This window comes from Geotrypetes seraphini, chromosome 1 (genome assembly GCF_902459505.1).
Source record: "Geotrypetes seraphini chromosome 1, aGeoSer1.1, whole genome shotgun sequence".
In the NCBI taxonomy this organism is placed as follows: Eukaryota; Metazoa; Chordata; class Amphibia; order Gymnophiona; family Dermophiidae; genus Geotrypetes; species Geotrypetes seraphini.
Window position 1 is genome coordinate 547,855,829 of NC_047084.1, and position 24,304 is coordinate 547,880,132.

At 43.0% G+C, this 24,304-nt stretch overlaps 1 protein-coding gene across 5 annotated transcripts in view; it reads right to left on the bottom strand.

Annotated features, from left to right (window-relative positions):
- The window catches only part of PAM (peptidylglycine alpha-amidating monooxygenase), a 616,313-nt gene that overhangs the window by 99,933 nt on the left and 492,076 nt on the right, over window positions 1–24,304 (bottom strand). For all 5 annotated transcript variants that reach the window (XM_033929183.1, XM_033929181.1, XM_033929180.1 and 2 more), the window contains 3 exons: window positions 19,315–19,387; window positions 18,893–19,103; window positions 12,911–13,105 (listed from right to left, as the gene is read on the bottom strand). In XM_033929183.1, the coding sequence (XP_033785074.1) occupies window positions 12,911–13,105; window positions 18,893–19,103; window positions 19,315–19,387 (479 nt within the window). The remainder of the gene's footprint in view (window positions 1–12,910; window positions 13,106–18,892; window positions 19,104–19,314; window positions 19,388–24,304) is intronic.

The window sequence follows — 24,304 nt, forward strand, 5'->3', positions numbered from 1 at the left end:
AAAACAATGAACATGAGTATAAGATGTTGGGGGTGACATTAGCCAAATGCGAACAAGAAAGGGATTTGGGGGTACTGATAGACAGAACCCAAAAACCTTCAGCTCAATGTGCGGCGGCGGCGAAGAAAGCAAACAGGATGTTGGGCATGATTAAGAAGGGGATCACGAGTAGATCGGAAGAGGTCATAATGCCACTTTACAGAGCAATGGTCAGGCCTCACTTGGAATACTGTGTCCAACACTGGTCTCCATACCTTAAGAAGGATATAACTCTGCTGGAGAGGGTGCAGAGACGAGCCACGAAACTAGTCAAAGGTATGGAGAATTTGAGCTACGAGGAACGCCTCAGAAAACTGGGACTGTTCGTCCTAGAGAAGAGAAGACTGCGAGGGGATTTGATAGAGACTTTTAAAATATTAAAAGGATTTGATAAAATAGACCAGGAAGCAGTATTGTTAACATTTTCGGAAGTCACACGGACACGGGGTCACAGCCTGAAACTGAGTGGCAGCAGGTTCAGGACAAACGTCAAGAAGTTCTGTTTCTCACAGCGAGTGGTTGGAGCTTGGAATGCTCTCCCTGAGGAGGTTGTGGCGGAGACTACTGTTCTGGGTTTCAAGCGCAAGTTGGATGCACATCTTCTTGAAAACCATATTGAGGGATACGGGAAATCTGGATCTCCCAAAAGGTGTACTTAAATGGGCCACCGCGTGCACGGATCACCGGACAAGATGGACTTCGGTCTGATCCGGTGAAGGCATTTCTTATGTTCTTATGTTCAAAAAGGTTAGAGAACCGAGACCCGACATGGTCCGTGTTTCGAAGAAACACTCTTTCCTCAGGGGTCCAAAAATGTGTGTCATGTACTGGGAAACCTTATAGATAACAACTGGAGACAGCGAAGAAGCTCACCCAGCTTGTTTTGCTTTTTAAGACATCGCTTTCTCCAGTTGCTACCCATAAGGTTCCCCAGTACATGACACACTTTTTTGGACCCCTGAGGAAGGAATGTTTCTTTGAAACATGGACTGTGTCGGGTCCGATGTTATATTGATGATATTTTTGTGATTTGGCAGGGTACTGATAAAACTCTGGTGCAGTTTGTTGCTTATTTAAATGAATGTCACACTTCTATAAAATTTGAATGTTGTCAAGATGTTTCTTCTGTTAATTTTTTAGATGTTCAGGTAACATTAAAAAAGGGAAGTTTTATTCTACTGTGTACACCAGTGATTCCCAAATGTTTTCTGTTCACGGTTCATTTAGGGCTCCTTTTACGAAGGCGCCTTAATGCACGGAATAGCGTGCGCTAAATTGCCATGCGCGCTACTCGCTACCGCCTCCTTTTGAGCAGGCGGTAGATTTTCGGCTACCACGCGCTAATCCGGTGTGTGCACTAAAATGCTTAGTGCACCTTCGTAAAAGGAGCCCTTAATGTTTCAAAAATTTTCCACAGCTCGCCAGGTCAAACAATAGTTCTGTAATTTAATACAGAGTTTCTCAACTTCTTCAAGCTAAGTACTCACTAAACCCCCTCTTCTATTGAACTGCACTAGCAGTTTGTAGCGCAGAAAGCCGCGCTGAATAGCCTGCGCTGTTCCCGACGCTCATAGAAACTCTATGAGCATCGAGAGCAGCACGGGTCATTCAGCGCAGCTCACTGCGCTAAAAACTGCTATTGTAGTTTCATAGAAGAGGGGGGGGGGGGTAAGTCTAACAAATAGCAACTGAATATCCCAGCCCAAGCTGCGCCCTAGACCCACCTTGGCTCCGCCCCTGATCCCACCCCCATAATAAAAGTATTAATTGTAATGCAATTTCTTCCATCCATTTTTCATATAGACATAATATCTTATTAATGCATAATGGTAACCACAAAATTTTAAAAAAGCACAAAGCCCACTGTACGCAGAGAAAATGTTAATTATCATTTATATTTCGGTTTGTTTGTTTTTTCAAATAGGTCAAGGCAGATGACTTTAAAATATGCAATGTTACCTCAGTATCAACTTTAGAAAAACAGAAAAATATAGTGCAAAATATAGACAACAGATATAAATTCTCAAAACTAACACATTTCAATCACTAAATCTATATATATATAAAATCGGAGGTATGTATGTATGTATGTATGTGTGTATGTGTCGCGATCACGCAAAAACGGCTTGACCGATTTGAACGAAACTTGGTATGCAGATCCCTCACTACCTGGGATGATATGTTCTGGGGGTCTCGCGGCCCCCCTGCACACGTGGGCGGAGCTACAAACATAAAATCAGATTTCACCCATTCATGTCAATGGAAAAAATGTAAAAAGCTGCCATTCTCACAGTAATTCAAAAACGGCTTGACCGATTTGAACGAAACTTGGTATGCAGATCCCTCACTACCTGGGGTGATATGTTCTGGGGGTCTCGCGGCCCACCTGCAAACGGAGGCGGAGCTACAAACAGAAAATCAGATTTCACCCATTCATGTCAATGGAAAAAATGTAAACAGCTGCTATTATCACAGTAAATCAAAACCGGCTTGACCGATTTGAACGAAACTTGGTATGCAGATCCCTCACTACCTGGGGTGATATGTTCTGGGGGTCTCGCGGCCCACCTGCACATGTGGGCGGAGCTACAAACAGAAAATCGGATTTCACCCATTCATGTCAATGGAAAAAATGTAAAAACCTGCCATTCTCACAGTAATTCCAACTACCTGGGGTGATATGTTCTGGGGGTCTCGCGGCCCACCTGTACACGTGGGCGGACTACAAACAGAACATCAGATTTCACCCATTCATGTCAATGGAAAAAATGTAAAAAGCTGCCATTCTCACACTAATTCAAAAACGGCTTGACCGCTTTGAACGAAACTTGGTATGCAGATCCCTCACTACCTGGGGTGATATGTTCTGGGGGTCTCGTGGCCCACCTGTACACGTGGGCGGAGCTACAAACAGAAAATCTTATTTCACCCATTCATGTCAATGGAAAGGATGTAAAAAGCTGCCATTCTCACAGTAATTCCAACTATAAAACACTTTATATGACACTATAACCACTAGGGACATCTTTTCTATTCTACCACGGACACCATACATATAGAGTTTGTATGTTCTAACTGTGTTTGTAACTGTTTCCTTCATGCACCCCAGTTCATAATGTTATTACATTACATGAGTACTCACATATGCTGAACTAGGCACACAGGTTCCATTCTGAACCGGGAAAAAACTGCATGGAGTTTCTTTTCAACCTGAGTTTCCACATATTGAGTTGTTTAAATCTATACTGAAACTTTTGGATGCCACTTATTCCAACAGATCTTCCTTTTCAGTTTAAGAGATTGCTAATTCCAGTGAGACTTGCATTCATTCACCACTATAAAGTATCTTTATTTGAATCCATTTACAGTGTTATTGCTATAATTAAATACCCGTGCAACGCCGGGGCATCAGCTAGTTGAAAATAAAATCAGCCATCCAGTTGGAGATGGTACGCTTAGAGATCGGATGTCCCAACTTGTTTGGATCAAAGGAGACAAAAAGTTGAGGAGCAGTTCTGTATGGTTTGGTGCATTCCAAGTAGAAGGCCAAAGCATATTTACAGTCCAGAGTATGAAGAGCTGATTCTCCAGGGGAGAATGAGGCTTTTGAAAAAACACTGGAAGAACAATGGATTGGTTGAGATGAAATTTTGAAACCACTTTAGGTAAGAATTTAGAATGAGTACGAAGGATCACCTTGTCATAATGGAAAACTGTGAAAGGTGGATCAGCAACTAAAGCTTGCAGCTCACTGACTCTTCGAGCAGATGTGAGGGCAATGAGAAACACCACTTTCCAAGTGAGATACTTCAGATGAGCCGAAGACATTGGTTCAAATGGGGGCTTCATCAATTGAGCAAGAATAACATTGAGATCCCAAACCACTGGAGGCGGTTTGAGAGGAGGTTTAACATTGAAAAGTCCTTTCATAAATTTGGAAACCACCGGATGAGCAGAGAGGGGTTTCCCTTCAATAGGCAGGTGGAAAGCAGAAATTGCACTGAGATGGACTCGGATCAATGTAGACTTGAGCCAGAGGTGGATAAGTGCAAAAGATAATCCAGTTAAGAAGGATATGGCAATACTCGAGAAGGTTCAGAGGAGAGCGATGCGACTGATAAAGGGTATGGAAAACCTAACATATGTCGAAAGATTGGAGAAACTGTGTCTCTTTTCCTTGGAAAGGCGGAAGCTTAGAGGGGATATGATAGAGACTTACAAGATCATGAAGGGCATGGAGAAAGTGGATAGGAACAGATTTTTCAAAATTTTGAAAAATACAAGAACGAGGGGGCATTCGGAAAAGTTAAGAGGGGACAGATTCAGAACCAATACTAGGAAGTTCTTATTCACCCAGAGGGTGGTGGACACCTGGAATGCACTTCCAGAGGGTGTGATACGACAGAGTACGCTACAGGGTTTCAAGAAGGGTTTGGATGAATTCCTGAAGGAAAAGGGGATTTAGGGGTACTGATAGAGAATTATTATGCAGGTTTTTGACCTGATGAACCTCTGGTCTGATCCAGCAGAGGCACTGCTTATATCCTTATGTCCTTAACAGATAAGGAGGAATCTTGAGGCTCTTTATCATGAGAGATACACCACATAGAAAATCTATTCCATTTTTGGTGGTAGCACTGTCTAGTGGTAGGCTTTCTGGAAGCCTCTAAAATGTCTCTTACAGGTTGAGAAAACTGAAGAGGAGTTATGTTAAAAGGTACCAAGCTGTCAGTTGCAGAGACTGCAGGTTGGGATGAAGTAAAGATCCTTGACTCTGTGTAAACAGAGATGGAAAAACTGGCAGAAGGTATGGCTCCTTGCTGCTGAGTTGAAGTAGAAGGGAATACCAAGGTTGCCTAGGCCACCGAGGAACTATCTGAATCATGGTGGCATGATTGTTCTTCAACTTGACAAGAGTTTTGAGAATGAGAGAGAATGGAGGAAATGCATATAGGAAGAGATTCATCCATTCCAGTAGAAAAGCATCTGCCTCGAGGCGATGAGGAGAATATATCCTGGAGCAGAACTGAGGCAGTTTGTGGTTGTAGGGAGATGCAAAGAGATCTATCTGAGGAGTTCCCCACTGCGAAAAAATGTGATGAAGAGGCGAGGAATTGAGTGTCCATTCGTGAGGTTGCAGAAGATGACTCAATTTGTCCGCCAAACAGTTTTTTGCCCCTTGGATGTAGACAGCTTTCAGGAAGGCGTTGTGGGAGATTGCCCAATCCCAAACCCTCAGAGCTTCTTGACAAAGGGAGGGAGATCCCATCCATCCCTGTTTGTTGACATAGTACATGGCGACTTGGTTGTCTGAGGACTACCTGGTTGTGAAGATGTTGAAAAGCTTTGAGAGCACTGAAGATCGCTCTGAGTTCCAACAGATTGATGTGACACTGACGATCCGTGCTGGACCAGTGGCCTTGAGTACGGAGACGATTGAGATGAGCCCCCCCCCCCAAGCATAGGTCGAGGAATCTGTCGTGAGGACTTTCTGATGAGGGGGTGTTTGAAACAGCAAGCCTCTGGAGAGATTGGAAGAGAGTATCCACCAGCGGAAAGCCTGTCTCAAGGAAGCTGTAATGTGTTGAGAGAGTGGTTCGCAAGCCTGTGTCCACTGAAATGCCAGGGTCCACTGAGGAATTCTGAGGTGAAGTCTGGCAAAAGGAGTCATGTGCACTGTGGAGGCCATCTGACCTAGGACCATCATGTGTCTCGCTGAGATTTAAGAGCGGGAAGACACTGCATGACAGAGTTGAAGAAGAGCATCCAGACATTGTTGAGGAAGGAATGCTCTGAGTTGGATAGTGTCCAGAACAGCTCCGATGAACTGTAGATTCTGAGAGGGCTGAAGCTAGGATTTAGGGAAGTTGATTTCAAATCCCAAGATATTTTAGGAACCACGTAGTCCATTGGGTTGCTACAATAACCCCCTGAGCTGTTGAACCTTTGATGAACCAGTCGTCTAGGTAGGGAAACACCTGAAGACCATGGTTCCTTAGAGCTGCTGCTACCACCACCAGGCACTTGGTGAACACTCTGGGAGATGAAGCCAGGCCAAAGGGTAGCACTCTGTATTGGTAATGCAGATTCCCCACCCAAAATCTGAGGTACTGACGGGAGGTCAGATGAATGGGGATGTGAGTATAAGCCTCCTTGAAATCTAGAGAACATAACCAATCGTTCTGATCTAGAAGGTGGTAAAGAGACACCAGGGACAACATGCAAAATTTTCCTTGAGATCCAGAATGGGTCGCAGATTGCACGCCTTCTTCGGAACTAGGAAGTAACGGGAGTAAAATCCCCTGCCCTGCTGTTCCAGAGGAACTTCTTAAATGGCACGGAGATGAAGCAGAGCTTGAGCTTCCTGAAGAAGAAGGGTGGTCTGAGATGGATTGGAAGGATATTTTCTTGGAGGAAGCTCTGGTGGAATCTGAGTGAAATGAAGAGAGTATCCTTCCCTGATGATTGACAGCACCCAGAGGTCGGATGTAATGGTCTCCCATCGATAGTAAAATTGATGGAGACTACCTCCTATGAGGGGAAGGGAGGACAGAAGCAGAACGATGGAGGTTATGCTCTGATTTAAACAGTCAAAAAGGCTGCGCAGCCTTAGGCACAGCAGAAGGCTGAGGTTTCTGTTGCTTCTGCTGCTGTTGTTTCTTGGGGTGGGTGCTCAAGTGTAAGGAGCTGCCCTTGGAGTATAACACCTCTGGAAAACTGGAGTTGGGTGTGAAGGTTTTGCAGGAGCTGGCTTTGGCTTTGGTCTGACAATGGAAGCAAAAGACTTTTCATGTTCAGACAATTTCTAAGTGGCAGCCTCTATGGACTCATCAAAGAAGTCATTGCCCTCACAATGAATGTTAGCCAGACGGTCCTGAAGATTAGAATCCAAGTCAATGGTGCAAAGCCAGGCCAAGTGGCGCATGGCTACAGAGAAAGCAGTTGCCCTAGCCAACTGGAGAAGTTGTGACAGAGTAGCAGTGACTTCTTGGAACTCGAAATGCCTATGTTGAACCAGGTTCTGGAGAAAACCTGAAAGAATATCAATGAGGAACTTGAGATAAGTAACAAAGATAAAATTGTAGTTGAGGACTTTGGAGGACATCATAGCATTTTGATAAAGACGACGTCCAAACTTGTCCATGGTCTTACCCCCTCTTCCAGGATAGACCCTAGAAGGATGGATTCTTTTAAATGAGGACTCCACAAAGAGGGATTGGTGAGATAACTGTGAATTCTCAAACCCTTTGCAATGTAGAGTTCTATACCTCGAGTCCAACTTGCCTGGAACAGCAGATATAGCATAAGGAGTCTCTAGACATCGTTTGAAAGTTTGAGACTAAAGCTTATGAAGAGGAAGCTTAAGTGACTCTGCAGGAGGTTGAGGCAGATGCATGACCTCGAGATACTCCTTAGAGTATTTGGACCCAGCATCTAATTGAATTTCCAGGTCATCAGCCATCTGACGAAGGAAGGAAGAGAAGGAGAGCTGATCCGCAAGGGCCCTGCCTCGAGAGAGACTCGATGACCTAGAGGCACCTCGAGTGGAGAATGAAGGTGAAGCCTCTCTGGAGAAGTGGCAATCCAAAGAATATGGAAACTTGGAGGAGGCAATGGAAGCAGCTGACTCCTCTGGGTCTGGAAGCGGCGACCTCGATCGAGGAGTTGAAGGCCTCGAAGAGCTGGAAGGTTTGGAATGAGGTCTAGATGAGAAAGGCTGCTCTTTGGAAGGAGACCTGCGCCTCGATGAATGCCTTGATGAGGGCCTCTATCGACGACGAGAGTGATGCTTGGAAGCAGGTCTCGAGTAGGATGGAGGAGACTTCACCCTATGTATGGAAACAGGTGATGTTGCTGGTGAATGAATAGGGCTGGAAGCTGTAGATCGAAACTTAGTGGTTTGGACTGAGGAATCTCAAAGCACTCCCAAAGGCTCTGCTCCTTGTATGGAGTGTGATGATTCCTGTTGAGAATGTTCCACTCGCAAAGAATTTACTCCTTGCATCGCGTGTGTAGATGCCAGACCAGATACTCGCAAAGACTCTGCTCCTTGTATAGAGTGTGAAGCTTCAGCTTGAGGCACAAGCAGGGACTCGACCTCGCGGGAGACTGCCGATTTCCCAGGCTGGATTACAGGAGTCATTGTCGAGGCAGAACCATATTTGCACAGTAATTGAACAAATTGCCGCTCCAACATGGTCTGGAGAGAAGCCTGCAAATGTGGATCCACGTCTGAAACCGGACCACTTGCTGAGGTTATAGGCTCCAAGGTGGAGTGGAGATGTGCTTCGTCTTGGAGGTCTTGGAGAACTTGAGGACCATCGCTGGAACCTTCTGCTTAGGTATCTGACCTGAGGGGAGCTCAGAGGACGATAATGTAGGTGTACGCGAGGCTAAAGATGATCCAAATGAGGATGGTCTGATGAGACTCGAGGTCAGAGACGTGGAAGCAGAAGGACCCTCGGCGGAAGGTGGGACCGAGGCAGCACTCGAGGTCGAGGGTGTCATTGAAGAGTCCACCCTGAAAAGTTTTTCCACTAATACCCGACGAAGTTTAAAGGCTCGAGGTTGAAGAGTAGCACAGCGCTCGAACGACTTAGGACTATGGTCCAGCTCGAGACACTTGAGGCACCAGTGGCGTGGGTCCGTGAGAAAAATCGCATGCTGTCACTGGTTACACTTCTTGAAGCCTGTTACTGGCCGGGACATAGGAGAGAAGATAGCCGCTGCGAAGTCGAAGCCCGCAGACTGCGGCCAAGCGGCCTGCCCCGCCAGTCAGTCGACGAAGAAAAATAAAGTCTTTCTTTTTTTTTTTAATGAAAGTAAAAGAGATAAGTAACACAGCGATTCGCGACTAAAAAGAACACAAACCGCGGTGAGAGAAGGCATGAAGTGAACGAAGTTCAGTGCAGAGCGTCAAAGTACAGACTTCTCAGCTCTGCGGAAAACTGAGAAATGAGGAGACTCGCCCTGTGCTAGGCGGGCAAGCACTCGCACATGTGCAGTGCGGCTGACTCAAAACTTCTGAAGTTTCTACAACCAAGTATGCTTGCGAGGCGATCCGCATCAGGACTCCGTGGATGTCGTCACCCATATGTGAAAATAGGCGGCCTGCTTGTCCTGGGATAAAGATATGCTTTGTAGACCTGTATGGAAAATGCAGATGGAGGAGGTTATTGGTCATCATAAATGTAAATGATCTGTATGCAATATCACGATTAAAGCTAAAAGTTATCATCCTATTTCTGCTCATTGTGTTTTTTTCTATATGTTTTACGGATTGTCAATTGGTTTGTGTGGTTTATTTAATAGAACACCTTTGTTATCTTTTGTATGTAGGGCACATTGTCCAAGCTTTAAAAACAAGATTGATAGAAAATAGGAGCCGTTTGTCTTTGCATAGACTGACAGCTCTGTTGATTTCACATTGTTTGAACCTTCATCATAAATTTAAGGACCTGCAATGTTGGGTAATAGAACATATTGTTATGTCAGTGCGGAGAGAAAACATTAAAAAGAAACTCTGGCATCATGAACAATGCCATTTGTTCCAGGTGGTCACTTAGGGAGAACTTAATTAGAAAATTATCTGTCCATGATAGGGGTGTAATTTCAATACTGCTATGTCAACCCCTTTGTAGAATACCACCAAGTCTAGAATGTGACCCTTTCCACGGGTTGGGAAATTCATCACCTATGTGAATCCTAGTGCTGTCATTGTGTCCAGGAAGATAGCTGTGGTGGTATCTGGGGTTTCAATATGTAGATTGAAATCTCCCATGATCACCATCCTAGGGTAATTCAGGGTCACTTGTGTAATCAGATCAAGGCGTTCTTGCACAGATGATGTTGTTGGAAGATGCTCAGTATTTCATGAGCAGCCTGATGGTGCTGGACAATTGGATTGGTACTTTAATTGGCATATCAAAATCAATAATTGGCATATTAAAATATATTTAATTGGCTTGATATAAAATGCATTCAATTGTCATACATACTGGCCTGACCTTCTATGCATAGGGTTGGGAAAACACCTAGCATAGAAAAACATCGCTGTCTGTTTCCCCCACTTGATTTTACAACTGCTCAGTTGTGAATTGAAAGTGCTGTCTCTGACATCACAGATGGACAGATGATCATGACAGTTACAGACTTAAAAATAACCCAGGCCGATCAAAAGTTCCGATAACAAAAGGTTGTGGTAAGAAGAACCTGAAGGCATGGTCCAAATGAAGGATGTAAGATGAGAAGTTTTTGTTCCTTGGAGAAATTGGACAAGTCTTACCAGGCATGTGATCCTACAGATGCATAACAGTCAGAATGTCTATGGTAGGAAACTTAGAAAGATCAAGGCATATGACAGTTGGAAGCAGATTAGCATAATTTTCAACTAGGCTTTAGCAAGAAATATGAACATGTATTAACTTCTGCTTATGGCCCGGGAAGGTCCTCTCTCTCTTTCTCTCTCTCTCTCTTTCTAATTTCCTTTCCCCAATCCTGGTATTTGTAACTTTGTGCTTTGGTATATATGCTTTGAGATTTTTGGCTGGGATCAAACAAACCTTTACTATCTGTTCTGTATTTACTTTCCGATACACTGAATAAAAGAAGAATGTATATTCATACAAGTATCATTATTGGTCTCATTTCTGAGCAATATAAGTGAGAGGTCTCCTATTAAAGTGGTCTGAATACATTTTGGGACTATCCCATGACCTCACTTCTTGAGTATGTCTGAATGTGTGTCTAGTGTCTTCTTTTAGTGTTATCTTTTTACATAGGCACACCAGTCAGGTAAGCTAAGAGAGAGTATAAAGCAGGCAAGCCTCTTACGAGCCAGATTGGAAATTCATCTTGGAGCTGGATTAAGAGAGATTCAGATTCACTTAGCTTGGGATGGTGATTCTGTGCAGTTTGAATCAGGACTTAATCAGGACTGCTACCCCTGGATGGATTTTAGAAATACAAATTTGACAGGTTTTGGATTGTGTGCTCATTTTTATCACACACAATGCTTCGGAGTATTTAATTTTATTTTCCCTCCTCCAAGTGTGGAGTGTTTTTTTGGGTTACATCTTTCACAGTTGTGCATATGTGGTATGATGCATGCCTAATTCAGAGGGTTGAAGAACTGAATTATTTGCAAGTGTACTTCATGAAGAACATAAGAATTGCCACTGCTGGGTCAAACCAGTCTTCCATGCTGCCCAGCAGTCCGCTCACACGGCGGCCCCTAGGTCAAGACCAGTGCATGCAGAAGCTAATGTCTTATTTAATGGTCACACCTGAATAATTTTAACAAGCAGGAGAGAAGACTGTCCACACAGCAAAGCATATCACTTTATCCTGAAATGTGGCATGAACCTGAAAGGAAACAGAAGTCAAAATCCACTGTCCTTCCACTAAAAATTGAGGTATTCCTCAATATGTTGACATTATTTTGGTCATCCTCCAATCTTCAGGTGTCACAGACAATTTCAATGATAGTTCACAGATTATTAACAGTAGATCTGCAATTTCATTTTTAAGTTCTTTCAGTACTCTGGGGTATATATAATTTGGTCTAGATGACTTTCTACTCTTTAGCTTGTCTGTTTGGCCTATTACATCTTACAGGTTTGTCAAATCATCACCATTAAATACCATTTCAAACATGGATAACTCCCTATTTCACCTTACCTTTTAAGGATACCAGCTGTTTTTTGATCTTCCTTCTGCCTTTTTAAACTGGTTGGATGCATAGCGAAATTCACCTTATTTATTTACTCCTCTTCATTCAATAACAAAGTAATTTTATGCTTCACCTGCCTAGAAAGTATTTCATTTTCTTTAAATCATGTGTCTCATATGTGTTTAGGGGCCCATTTACTAACTTGTGCTATAAGTAGTCAATATTGAGGTGCATTAAGTGCAAAACCTCTGTGTTAAGTGTTCCCAGTATTTCAGGGAAGGCAGTCATGCAGTTTATATTGAGCAATATTCAGTAATGCACATTAATGACATGGTCAGCATTATGGAACAGGGTTAGTTACAACTCTGGAGCTGCAGCTAAGTGAACGATGTTAGCAGTTAACATGCGGCAATGTCCTCCATATGAATAGCAAGGCACAGACTCTGTCCATACCACATCCCCTTAACATGATTTCTTCTGTTAAGTGTTTAAACAGCATCATGCTGTTAACACACATTAAAAAACACTGTTCACATCTAATGCAGCCTACTAAATAGGTGATTTAACGTCAGGATTAAAATTACCTCTATCCCACCTGCACAGTTTAACTGGGATGTGCCAACACAATTATTAAATTAGCACTACTCTAGTTTGGGTCATAATTAAACGGTGTCAGGTCAAAAGCACGCCGGGACAAAGGCGCGAGCAGACAACTGAGCGTAGTGTGGAGGCGCGCGCCGAAGAAAAAGACTGTTTTTAGGGGCTACGACGGGGGTGTGTGGGGGGGAACCCCTCCACTTTACTTAATACAGATCGTGCCGCGTTGTGGGGGCGTTGTGGGGGTTTTGGGGGGTTGTAACCCCTCACATTTTACTGAAAACTTAACTTTTTCCCTGTTTTTAGGGAAAAACTTACGTTTTCACTAAAATGTGGGGGGTTACAACCCCCCAAAACCCCCACAACACCGCCGCGATATGTATTAAGTAAAGTGGGGGGGGGTTCCCCAACAAAACCCCCCGTCGCAGCCTCTAAAAACATTCTTTTTCTTCGGCGCACGCCTCCGTCTTGCGCTTAGTTGTCGGCGCGTGCCTTTGTCTTCCGCATTACTGTCTATGAACCTAATTAAACATTTATATTTTTACAGTACCATTTTTCAGTTTTGTAAAAAACTCCTCATATTATCAATCAAAGAGAGATTACCTGGTGAATAGGAGATAGCAAATATTTCATCTCCAAAGGATTTGTGTTTGATTTCTTTCATGAACATGCCAGTTTCAGAACTAAAGCACTGAATTCGTGCATTTTCTCTGTCAGCCACACACAGCTGAGCGAGTTCCGGAACCAGGGTCAGACTGTGAGGGATATCGAACTGTTTTGCTACTCCCGATGAAGACCCTGTATGAAAAAAATATTGCATACTTATTTTTACCCTACTTGTAAGTTTTGAACTTCCTCACCATGCTTGCAATTCCAATCTTGCACCTTTAATTTGAAAGATACAAACTGTGCTTTGTTAAGAGAAATTTAAAGCTTGGTTCAGGTCAAATTTGCAAATAATATTTTGTGAGTTTATCAAACGACGGCATATTAAAAAGTGTGGAGAGAACAGAATTGAATGCTGTAAATACTTTACCAAAAATGGAGTGGAATAGTCTAGTGGTTATAGCAATGGGTTTAAGAACCAGTGAAATAAGGGTTCAAAACCCAACATTACTCCTAAGTCACTTAACATTCCACTGTCTTAAGTACAAACTTAGATTGTAATCCCTCTGGGGACAGGTAAATTTCTACTGTACCTGCATGTGACTTGCCTTATTCTACCAATGAACAGGTATATGCTAAATCCAAGAATAAACAAACAGGTAAATAAAATGTTAAATACACATGCAATGCATTGATCAACTTTGTGGTGTTTATGAAGGTAGGATCTTTAGATACTGCAAGAGATATTATACCGGGTATGCTTTATTGTGCAATAACAATGGGCAGCCTACAACTGGGACACATGGTTCTTACCCACTGTCATTTCCTCTGTTTTTGACAAATGAATGGGGAATCTGGTTTGCTGCTTCTAGCAGTTGTAACCAGTACCTAAAGGGAGATCAATGGATTATAACAACATTCTGTGGTGAAACAAACTCTTGGGTATTTGACCTTCTAATAACTGGACCTATTAGCTGTTACTGAAGCAGTATGGATGATCAGCATCTCATTGTATTTTTAAATAGCCAAGCAATTAAATATTCTAGTTCAGACTGTATCAATATTTATTTATTTATTCAATTTTCTATACTGTTCTCTCAGAGGAGCTCAGAATAGTTTACATGGATTTATTCAGGTATTCAAGCATTGTTCCCTGTCTGTTCCGGAGGGTTCACAATCCATCTAATATACCTGGGACAATGGGAGACCAAGTGACATGCCCAATAAATATATGTAAATTTAGAAAAAAAGTAGTTTTATTAAGTGGCTCTAAACTCTTGTATTACACAAAACCCAACATGCACATTTTAAGGATGCAAACACTTTTCATATATTTTCCCCAAAAAATGTATGTTGCAAGTTAGAAAAGTGTGGTATCAAATATGTAGAGAGGATATAAAAATCTTTAAGCAGTTTGTACAATCCTCATACAGGGGTAGGCTGTCTGTCCAGACCAAGCTAGGCCAGACACCACAAATCATTGTGAAATGCTACTATAGGAAAACAGTATTGCATACTATAGCAAGCAGCAATAAGGCAGTATGAAACAATACCATTAGGAACAGAGATAATAGTAGTATTGGCCAAATACTACCAGAAACACAAATACTGAAAACAAGAATTAGAAATTAAATCAGCCAAAGAGAAATTATGTTTTACCTGATAATTTTCCTTTTCTTTAGTCTTATCAGACCAGTCCAAAACCAATGAGCTATGTATGTTCATGGACCAGTGGATGGAAACAGAGAGACAAAGTAGTACTATGTCGTCTTAAGAATGCTCAGTATTTTAAATGACCAAACAATGGTGTTCATGTTCATACTTCCGATCAAATGTTCTATTCATCTATTACCTTTACCTTCAGAATGGAAGCATGGTCATTCAAGTTGGGAAGGTGTCTGGTCTGGTAGGATTAAAGGGAATAAATAATCAAGTAAGGCAATTTCTCCTTCCTTAGCATCCATACCAGACCAGTGCAGAGTCAGTGAAATGTAGCAAAGAAGTGAATGTGGATGGGGGAAGAGAAGATCCTGAATTATAGAATCAGGTATGCACCTTGTAGAACTTCTGAACTACAGACATATTCAAGAACAAATACATGGGAAGACAAATTAGCCAATGTGAACAGTGGATTCTTAAGCTCAGATATCTCCAGGCCAGGGAAATTCATTGCCAGATAACATATATCTTGACCCACATGGGAGCTAAAGTGATAGGCTTATTACAAGATCTGAAGATTGAACTGGAGATAAATAATACTGGCTTTTTGCTGTAGCCCTCTACATGAGAATTTTTAGTTTTGCTTGACCTCCTTAACTCAAGCTCTCATTAGCACCCAGCAAAATTGACTCTGGAAGATGTATGACAACTATCATAAGAACATAAGCAATGCCTCCGCTGGGTCAGACCTGTGGTCCATTGCGCCCAGCAGCCCACTCACGTGGCGGCCCAACAGGTCCAGGACCTGGCAGTAACCCTCTATCTAAACCTTTCTATCCCCTTCTCCTGCAGGAAATTGTCCAATCCTTTCTTAAACCCCAGTACTGTACTCTGCCCTATTACGTCCTCTGGAAGCGCATTCCAGGTGTCCACCACACGTTGGGTAAAGAAGAACTTCCTGGCATTTATTTTGAATCTGTCCTCTTTCAACTTTTCCGAATGCCCTTTTGTTCTTATATTTTTTGAAAGTTTGAAGAATCTGTCCCTCTCTGCTCTTTCTATGCCCTTCATGATCTTGTAGGTCTCTATCATATCCCCTCTGAGTCTCCTCTTCTCCAGGGAAAAGAGACCCAGTTTCTCCAATCTCTCAGCGTATGAAAGGTTTTCCATCTCTTTTATCAGACGTGTTGCTCTCCTCTGAACCCTCTCGAGTAACGCCATATCCTTCTTAAGGTACGGCGACCAATATTGGACGCAGTACTCCAAATGCAGACGCACCATTGCCCGATACAATGGCAGGATAACTTCTTTTGTTCTGGTAGTAATACCCTTCTTGATTATATCTAGCATTCTATTCGCTCTTTTAGCGGCCGCTGCGCACTGTGCCGTCGGCTTCATTGTCATGTCCACCATTACCCCCAAGTCCCTTTCTTACATTACATTTCGGATTTCTATTCCGCCTATACCTTGCAGTTCAAGGCGGATTACAAAAGATTTGACTGGACATTTTCCAGTGAAGATACACTTATTTATTTATTTATTTTTAACAACAGAGGAGATATAGCTGGAAAGATTCCGAGGGGATTTACAAGTTGGATAGCAAATTGACAGTGCAGAACTGTGTGATATAAACAAATAGATTACATTTGGAGTAGGTAAGATTACAATACATTTCAGGGATCTGTTTACTTGGTAGGTGATTTGGGGAGGATTTTATAACGGAGAATTATCTGGAGGTAGGTGAAGAGGGGTTAAGATATTTGGATGAATTTTTTGAAAAGCAGGGTTTTGATTTCTTTTCGGAATGTTTTGAGGTCGCCCGTTGTCATCAGCAGGTTAGAGATGGAATGGTTGAGTTTTGCTGCTTGTGTTGCCAGAAGGTTGTCAAACATTTTCTTGCGCTGTGTGCCTTTGAGTGGGGGGAAGGCAAAAGGGTTTGGGGTTCTTCTGTGTCTTGAGGTGAAGATCTGGTTTAAGCGGTTGTTTAGGTAGGAGGGGGAAGAGCCATTTAACGCTTTGAATAATAGGCAGTAGAATTTGAATTGAATTTGTGCTTGTATGGGTAGCCAGTGAGAGTCTAAGAAGGCAGTTGTAATGTGATCATATTTTCTCAGGGAGTAGATCAGTCTGAGGGCGGTGTTTTGTATGGTCTGAAGTTGTTTTATCATCATGGCAGGACAAGATAGATAGAGGGAGTTTCTTGGGTACTCTTATTCAATAACATCCCTTCCATCGTATAGTTGTACCTCAGGTTTCTGCTTCCCACATAGAATACTTTACATTTCTCAATGTTGAACTTCATCTGCCATCTCGTCACCCATTCCCCTAGTTTGTTCAAGTCTCTTTGCAATTCTTCGCAGTCCTCCTTAGTCCGAGCTCCACTAAATAGTTTGGTGTCGTCCGCAAATTTTATTATCTTGCACTTCATCCCTGTTTCTAGATCATTTATGAATATATTAAATAGCAGTGGCCTGAGCACCGAGCCCTGCGGAACACCACTCGTGACCCTCCTCCAATCCGAGTAGTGGCCCTTCACCCCTACCCTCTGTTTCCTACCCGCCAACCAGTTTCTGATCCATCTGTGTACGTCTCCGTCCACCCCATGGTTCTTCAGTTTCCGGAGTAGACATTCATGAGGCACCTTGTCAAAGGCTTTTTGGAAATCTAGGTATATGATGTCTATGGGGTCTCCTTGGTCCATCCGTTTGTTAATTCCTTCGAAGAAGTGCAATAAGTTAGTTAGGCACGATCTTCCCCTGCAGAAACCATGTTGGCTGGTTATCATAAGTTTGTTTCTTTCAAAATGTTCATCGATGTTTTCTTTTATCAGTGCTTCTACCATTTTCCCCGGAACCGAGGTCAGCTTCCCTTATGTCACCAAGTTTAAATTCAGGATCTTAAACAGTATTATATCATTTTCTAGTCCTTAAGAATGCCAACTTGTGTAGCTGGAATAACCTCCCATCTCATCAAGTGGCACAAAGAATTTTTCTAAGTTGACCTCTTTCCTGTGCATCCATCATCCTAGTGATGGAAACAGAGCAGTTGCTGGACCACTACTCTGCTTCAAGAGATAATGTGCTTACTATTTGTTTACATATTTGAGAGGACTGCTGTAGGATTCTGGGAACTATATAATTTTTTCTAAACTACAGTACATTGAATTCTGCACATCTTACAAGATGGCCCATTAAGCCCTTCAAAATTAGCTCAGAAACCATTCATGGGATTCATGGCAGAGAAAGATTCTCTAGATGACAATTCAGACAGCCATATTGTAGCCTATCCTGATGGAAGGAATTTCCATGGCACATGAAATTCTCAGTCTTAGAAAAGTGACCATGAAAGGACAAACTTGCCCACAATAGGTGTGGCTTAAGGAATAATTATGACTCAAAGCTCCCCAACTTCCCAAAAAACAACTAATTCTTGCAGAGGAAGAAAAATGAGCACTCTATGCAAAACTGCCATGTCAGCCACTCTGCGCTAGAGCTGCAGAGAACTATGGCCACGATCCTGTGGTGCTCCCTAGAAGTAGTCCTGATCAGGCAAATTGAAGGATGAACAAACCAAGACTGCGATCTGCAGCTCATGTCTGTGTCTGTCTGCACTCAGGCTTGACATTTAGCTGCAAGACAACTTTCTTTGGAAGGAGGAAGAAAACTACAATAGAAAGTCACCATGTAGCTACTGTCCAGTAAATAGCTACTTTCATGTCTGGCCAAATTATGCAAGAAACAAAATGAACTGAACTGGGAAGACCATTTCTTTCTTTTACTTTTTTTAAAGTAAAGCTTCAAATTATTCACAGAAAAGAACCACTGCAGTAGGTATGAACTTCATTGCTTCCGAAAATCTAATTCCATACAGAGTTTTCTTAAGTCTTAGAGCAGAAAGTTCTAATAGCTATGACACTAATGCTACTGGGCCAACAGGGCAAAACCTTCTGAAAAGAGTGGAAACCTGGAGACTAGTGAAAGTAGGCCTATGAGCAAGAATTCCCATGAAAAAGCCTTTCCTCAGTGCAGTTCAACATCGTAAACGTTTGAACTGTGCTAAAGAGCATACCAGCAGGACCACAGAGTAGTGGAAGAAGGTGTTGTGGAGCGATAAGACCCGAATCGTCGTATTTGGCATAAGACTCCTGAGTAACATACTTAAGAGATTATTTGTAGTTACTATATCAAGTGGATAAGACTGAAATTAACACATTTACAAGATGTGAAGAGTATTTTAGCCAACTGTTTGAGGGGCACAACAGAGGACTTCGGAGTCTGTGCATTGGAGAATACCACTGCCCTATGTGTTTTATGTGCATACCTGCTCCCCACTGCATGATGAACATCCCATTTGGCGAGAACTGTATGATTCGGCTGTTGCAGTAGCCATCTGCTACATAAAAGTTGCCTGTAATGGGATCCACAGCCACATCGGTTGGTTGGCAGAAGTGGTTCCTGTCACTGCCTGGTTGAAAGGGCTTTCCCAGGATTAGGAGAGGACTTTTTCCATTGTCAGCTGACAGCTTAAACACCTTTTCAGAGAATCACAAGTTCAGATAAGAGTAAAAACACAAAAGAAGCAGTTGCTAGAACTTATGAACCATCAAATTGTCAATGTTCCACGATGTGTGGCTTTTGGCACACATAACTACTGTTTGCAATATCTAACATAAATCATAGTACAGTCATATTGTCATATCAAATTAATGTTTTGAACACACTGTAAAACTGAATGAAACGCACCTGATGCAAAGCTACGTCAGTGAGCCAATAACTGCCATCCTTATCTATGCTCAGGCCATGTGGCATATGAAAACTGCAATTACATATAAAAAAAGAAAACACAATTAAAATGGATTGCAAAACCAGCCACAATTCCTCAAATATGAACTACAATGCTATTAGTCCTCTGCAATATTTAATAGGGCCTTATCAATCAATAATGAAACAAAGTAAAGCCAACAAATTTGAAGCCCACAATAAAATTCAGGATCCCTCAGGTTTAAGTTTCCATGGTGCCCAGTGTCATTACAATGCACAGAGGGAGGCTGGCTATGGAGAAACTGGAATCAGATTGAGACTTCCAGGCCTTATTGCCCATCTTATTTCTGTACTTGCTGAATTACTTATACTACCTTGTTTCTCCGAAAATAAGACCTACCCCGAAAATAAGCCCTAGCAGGATTTTTGGGGTAGGACTTAATATAAGCCCTACCCCCCCAAATAAGCCGTAGTCCAGGGATACACCAGCAGTTTCCCTTCCCTCCCATCCCTTGTGCAGCAGAACCCTAGAGTGAGTACCCCTTCCCCTGAGAACCTTCACCCGCCGTGCAGCTGAATTCCCATCCTTCCCTCCCTCCCATCGGGACCCTGCCATGAGCCCTACATACCTTCCTAAGCAAAGTCGAGTCAGCAGCACTCTAAACAGGCTGCTTCGGCCTTCCGCCTGTGAATTCACTCTGCCGCATTACTGACAGTAATGCGGCAGAGTGAATTCATGGGCGGACAAGGCCGAAGTAGCCTGTTTAGTTTCAAGTTTATTAATTTTTAATATACCGACCATCAACTGGTATCTAGCCGGTTTACAGTAAAATATTAAAAATAAAGATAAAAGATTATACTTATAAAAAAGAAGTTAATAAGAGTGCTGCTGCCCAAAGCTGCTTAGGGTGGTATGTAGATCTCGCGGCGGGGTTCTGATGAGAGGGAGGGAAGGATAGGTGTTTGGCTGCATGGCGGGTGCAGGTGCTCAAGGGGTGGGGTGCTCGCTCAAGGGTTCTGCTGCACAAGGGATGGGAGGGAAGCTGGGCAAGGGTCCTGCTGCACGAGGGATGGAAGGGAGGGAAGGATAGAAGCTGGGCAAGAATCCTGCTGCACAAGGGATGGGAGAGAGGGAAGGGAAGCTGGACAAGGGTCCTGCTGCACAAGGGATGGGAGAGAGGGTAGGTCTGAAGCTGGGTAAGGGTTCTGCTGCACAAGGGATGGGAGGGAGGGGAGAAAAGATTATGCACATGTGGGGGAGAGAAAGGAAGAAGAATTGGGATGAAGGAGAGGAAGGGAGAGATGATCATGTACATACCTTGAAAATAAGACCTAGTGCGTTTTTTGGACCTAAAATTAATATAAGATACTGTCTTATTTTCGGGGAAGCACGGTATTAAAATAAGACTGTCCAAACTACTCTCAGCATTCACAGAATGCTATACATGCTCCTGTCAGTAGAGGTGATCTGATATGCTCATTTGTTCCCAAAATGTAGGCTTTTAGGGCTGTAATAATTGGGCTATTCTCAAAATATGCATGTTCTAAATAAGTGGTTATCAAAATAGATATTTTAAGTGGCCTCAGAAAGCAGCCTCCTAAGAATCACATACTCTTCATTCTGCACACTTTTTCTCTGATCCACCCTTAACAAGGAGGGTTTGAAAAAACTTTACTCCTATGGTTTTTTTCTACCTCTGTTCAAAATTAATCAGCTGGGAGATTTATTTTGCTGTTTTCCTCATATTCAAGAATAGGAAAGCAAGTGGATGTAATAAGCAGTGGATCAGGATGGAAAGTTGTATTTAGTGCACGGGGTTGATTCAAATGCTGCTGTTTTCTTTTTTACCTCATATATAGTCTCCACTCTCTTACGGTTAAAGTGTGGAAGTAAAGGTATGACTATGTTCAAATTCACTGAGAACCTTGCATAGTTATAAAATTATTATCAGTTATGCAGAAAGCCTTGCTGAGAGAATGGAAAACCATATTGAGGTTCCAAATGCAGTCGCATCGCTCCCTTCAAAAATCATGCTACTTCAGGATGCGAAGCCAAAGCCACTCCAGCCCTAAGCAAGAGAGGCCTACCACCTGTACTTTGAGGGAACCAATTGCCAGGCCCTTTTCTAAGCCATCCTGAAGAAATGCTAGAACACTGATAGTTGAGTCTGAAAAGGCTCCACATTCTGCTTAGAACACCAGTGTTGAAAAGTCTTCCAAGACTTAGCATAGGCTGCAACAGTTGCCGGTTTCTTAGATCTTAGGAGGGGTAGCCATGATCACCTCTAGTAGCCCTTGCACACTTTGGCCATATGCTCAAGAGCAATGCCATAAGCCAAAAGTGTTCCAGATACCCCCAGGGACACTGGACCCTGTGAAAGAAGAATTGAATGAAGCAGTAGTTTAAAACATTGGTCCCTGATACGGTTGATGATCTTGCTTAAGTGGTTGTACCTTTTTCAGACACTACCTTTGCACTTACTATGGAGAGATATTCATAGGATGAATGGTTTGTTCCCTTAAGGTTTCTTGGCCAAACAAGAAATCTAAATTGCCTATGGCTTATCTACAGGGCGGTTGGGAGTTGGGCTTGCCCAACTTGCAACGATACAACTATGCTTGTTTGCTTCGCCATTTATGCGACTGGTTGTTAGGGTCAACCAAATATACCCTGGTACAGATGGAGAGCATATTATGCACCGGCTCATCTACTGCTGTTGTTGCACTTATTGAGAGAGTTACTTCTGGCTCGTTTGCGTAAGAGCTTGTTGGTGTGATCAATGGAGGATGAATGGAAATGGTTGGTGCACAATTTGGATAGGGATCCATATGTTACGGACCTGATACTGATGCTGCCATAGCTCTGACTTTGTGGGCTGTAACTCGATTCTGTAGATGCAGTCCAGCCTGAGCATAGCAGAAAGAGATGCAAGCAGCTAACCAGTTAGAGATGGTGCGCTTGGAAATTGGATGTCCCAACTTGTTTGGATCGAAGGAGACAAAAAGTTGAGGAGCAGATCTATGTGGTTGAGTGCATTGCAAGTAGAAAGCCAAAGCACGCTTACAGTCCAGAGTATGAAGAGCTGTTTCTCCAGGGTGAGAATGAGGCTTTGGAAAAAACACTTTAGGTAACATAGTAACATAGTAGATGACGGCATATTAAGACCCGAATGGTCCATCCAGTCTGCCCAACCTGATTCAATTTAAATTTTTATTTTTTTTCTTCTTAGCTATTTCTGGGCAAGAATCCAAAGCTTTACCCGGTACTGTGCTTGGGTTCCAACTGCCAAAATCTCTGTTAAGACTTACTCCAGCCCATCTACACCCTCCCAGCCATTGAAGCCCTCCCCAGCTCATCCTCCACCAAACGGCCATACACAGACACAGACCGAACAAGTCTGCCCAGTACTGGCCTAATTCAATATTTAATATTATTTTCTGATTCTAAATCTTCTGTGTTCATCCCACGCTTCTTTGAACTCAGTCACAGTTTTACTCTCCACCACCTCTCTCGGGAGCGCATTCCAGACATCCACTACCCTCTCCGTAAAGTAGAATTTCCTAACATTGCCCCTGAATCTACCACCCCTCAACCTCAAATTATGTCCTCTGGTTTTACCATTTTCCTTTCTCTGGAAAAAATTTTGTTCTACGTTAATACCCTTCAAGTATTTGAACGTCTGAATCATATCTCCCCTGTCTCTCCTTTCCTCTAGGGCAGGGGTGTCCAATGTCGGTCCTCGAGGGCCGCAATCCAGTTGGGTTTTCAGGATTTCCCCAATGAATATGCATGAGATCTATGTGCATGCACTGCTTTCAATGCATATTCATTAGGGAAATCCTGAAAACCCGACTGGACTGTGGCCCTCGAGGACCGACATTGGACACCCCTGCTCTAGGGTATACATATTCAGGGCTTCCAGTCTCTCCTCATATGTTTTCTGGCGCAAGCCTCCTATCATTTTCGTCACCCTCCTCTGGACCACCTCAAGTCTTCTTACGTCTTTCGACAGATACGGTCTCCAAAACTGAACATAATACTCCAAGTGGGGCCTTACCAATGACCTGTACAGGGGCATCAACACCTTCTTCCTTCTACTGACTATGCCTCTCTTTATACAGCCCTGCATCCTTCTGGCAGCAGCCACTGCCTTGTCACACTGTTTTTTCGCCTTTAAATCTTCGGACACTATCACCCCAAGGTCCCTCTCCCCGTCCGTGCATATCAGCTTCTCTCCTCCCAGCATATACGGTTCCTTCCTATTATTAATCCCCAAATGCATTACTCTGCATTTCTTTGCATTGAATTTTAGTTGCCAGGCATTAGACCATTCCTCTACCTTTTGCAGATCCTTTTTCATATTTTCCAATCCCTCTTCGGTGTCTACTCTGTTACAAATCTTGGTATCATCTGCAAAAAGGCACACTTTTCCTTCTAACCCTTCAGCAATGTCACTCACAAACATATTGAACAGGATTGGCCCCAGCACCGAACCCTGAGGGACTCCACTAGTCACCTTTCCTTCCTTCGAGCGACTTCCATTAACCACCACCCTCTGGCGTCTTTCCGACAGCCAGTTTCTGACCCAGTTCACCACTTTGGGTTCTAACTTCAGCCCTTCAAGTTTGTTCAACAGCCTCCTATGAGGAACTGTATCAAAGGCTTTGCTGAAATCCAAGTAAATTACATCTAGCATATGTCCTCGATCCAGCTCTCTGGTCATCCAATCAAAAAATTCAATCAGGTTCGTTTGGCACGATTTACCTTTTGTAAAGCCATGTTGCCTCGGATCCTGTAACCCATTAGATTCAAGGAAGTACACTATCCTTTCTTTCAGCAACACTTCCATTATTTTTCCAACAACTGAAGTGAGGCTCACCGGCCTGTAGTTTCCTGCTTCATCCCTGTGACCACTTTTATGAATAGGGACCACATCCTCTCTCCGCCAATCCCCAGGAATCACTCCCATCT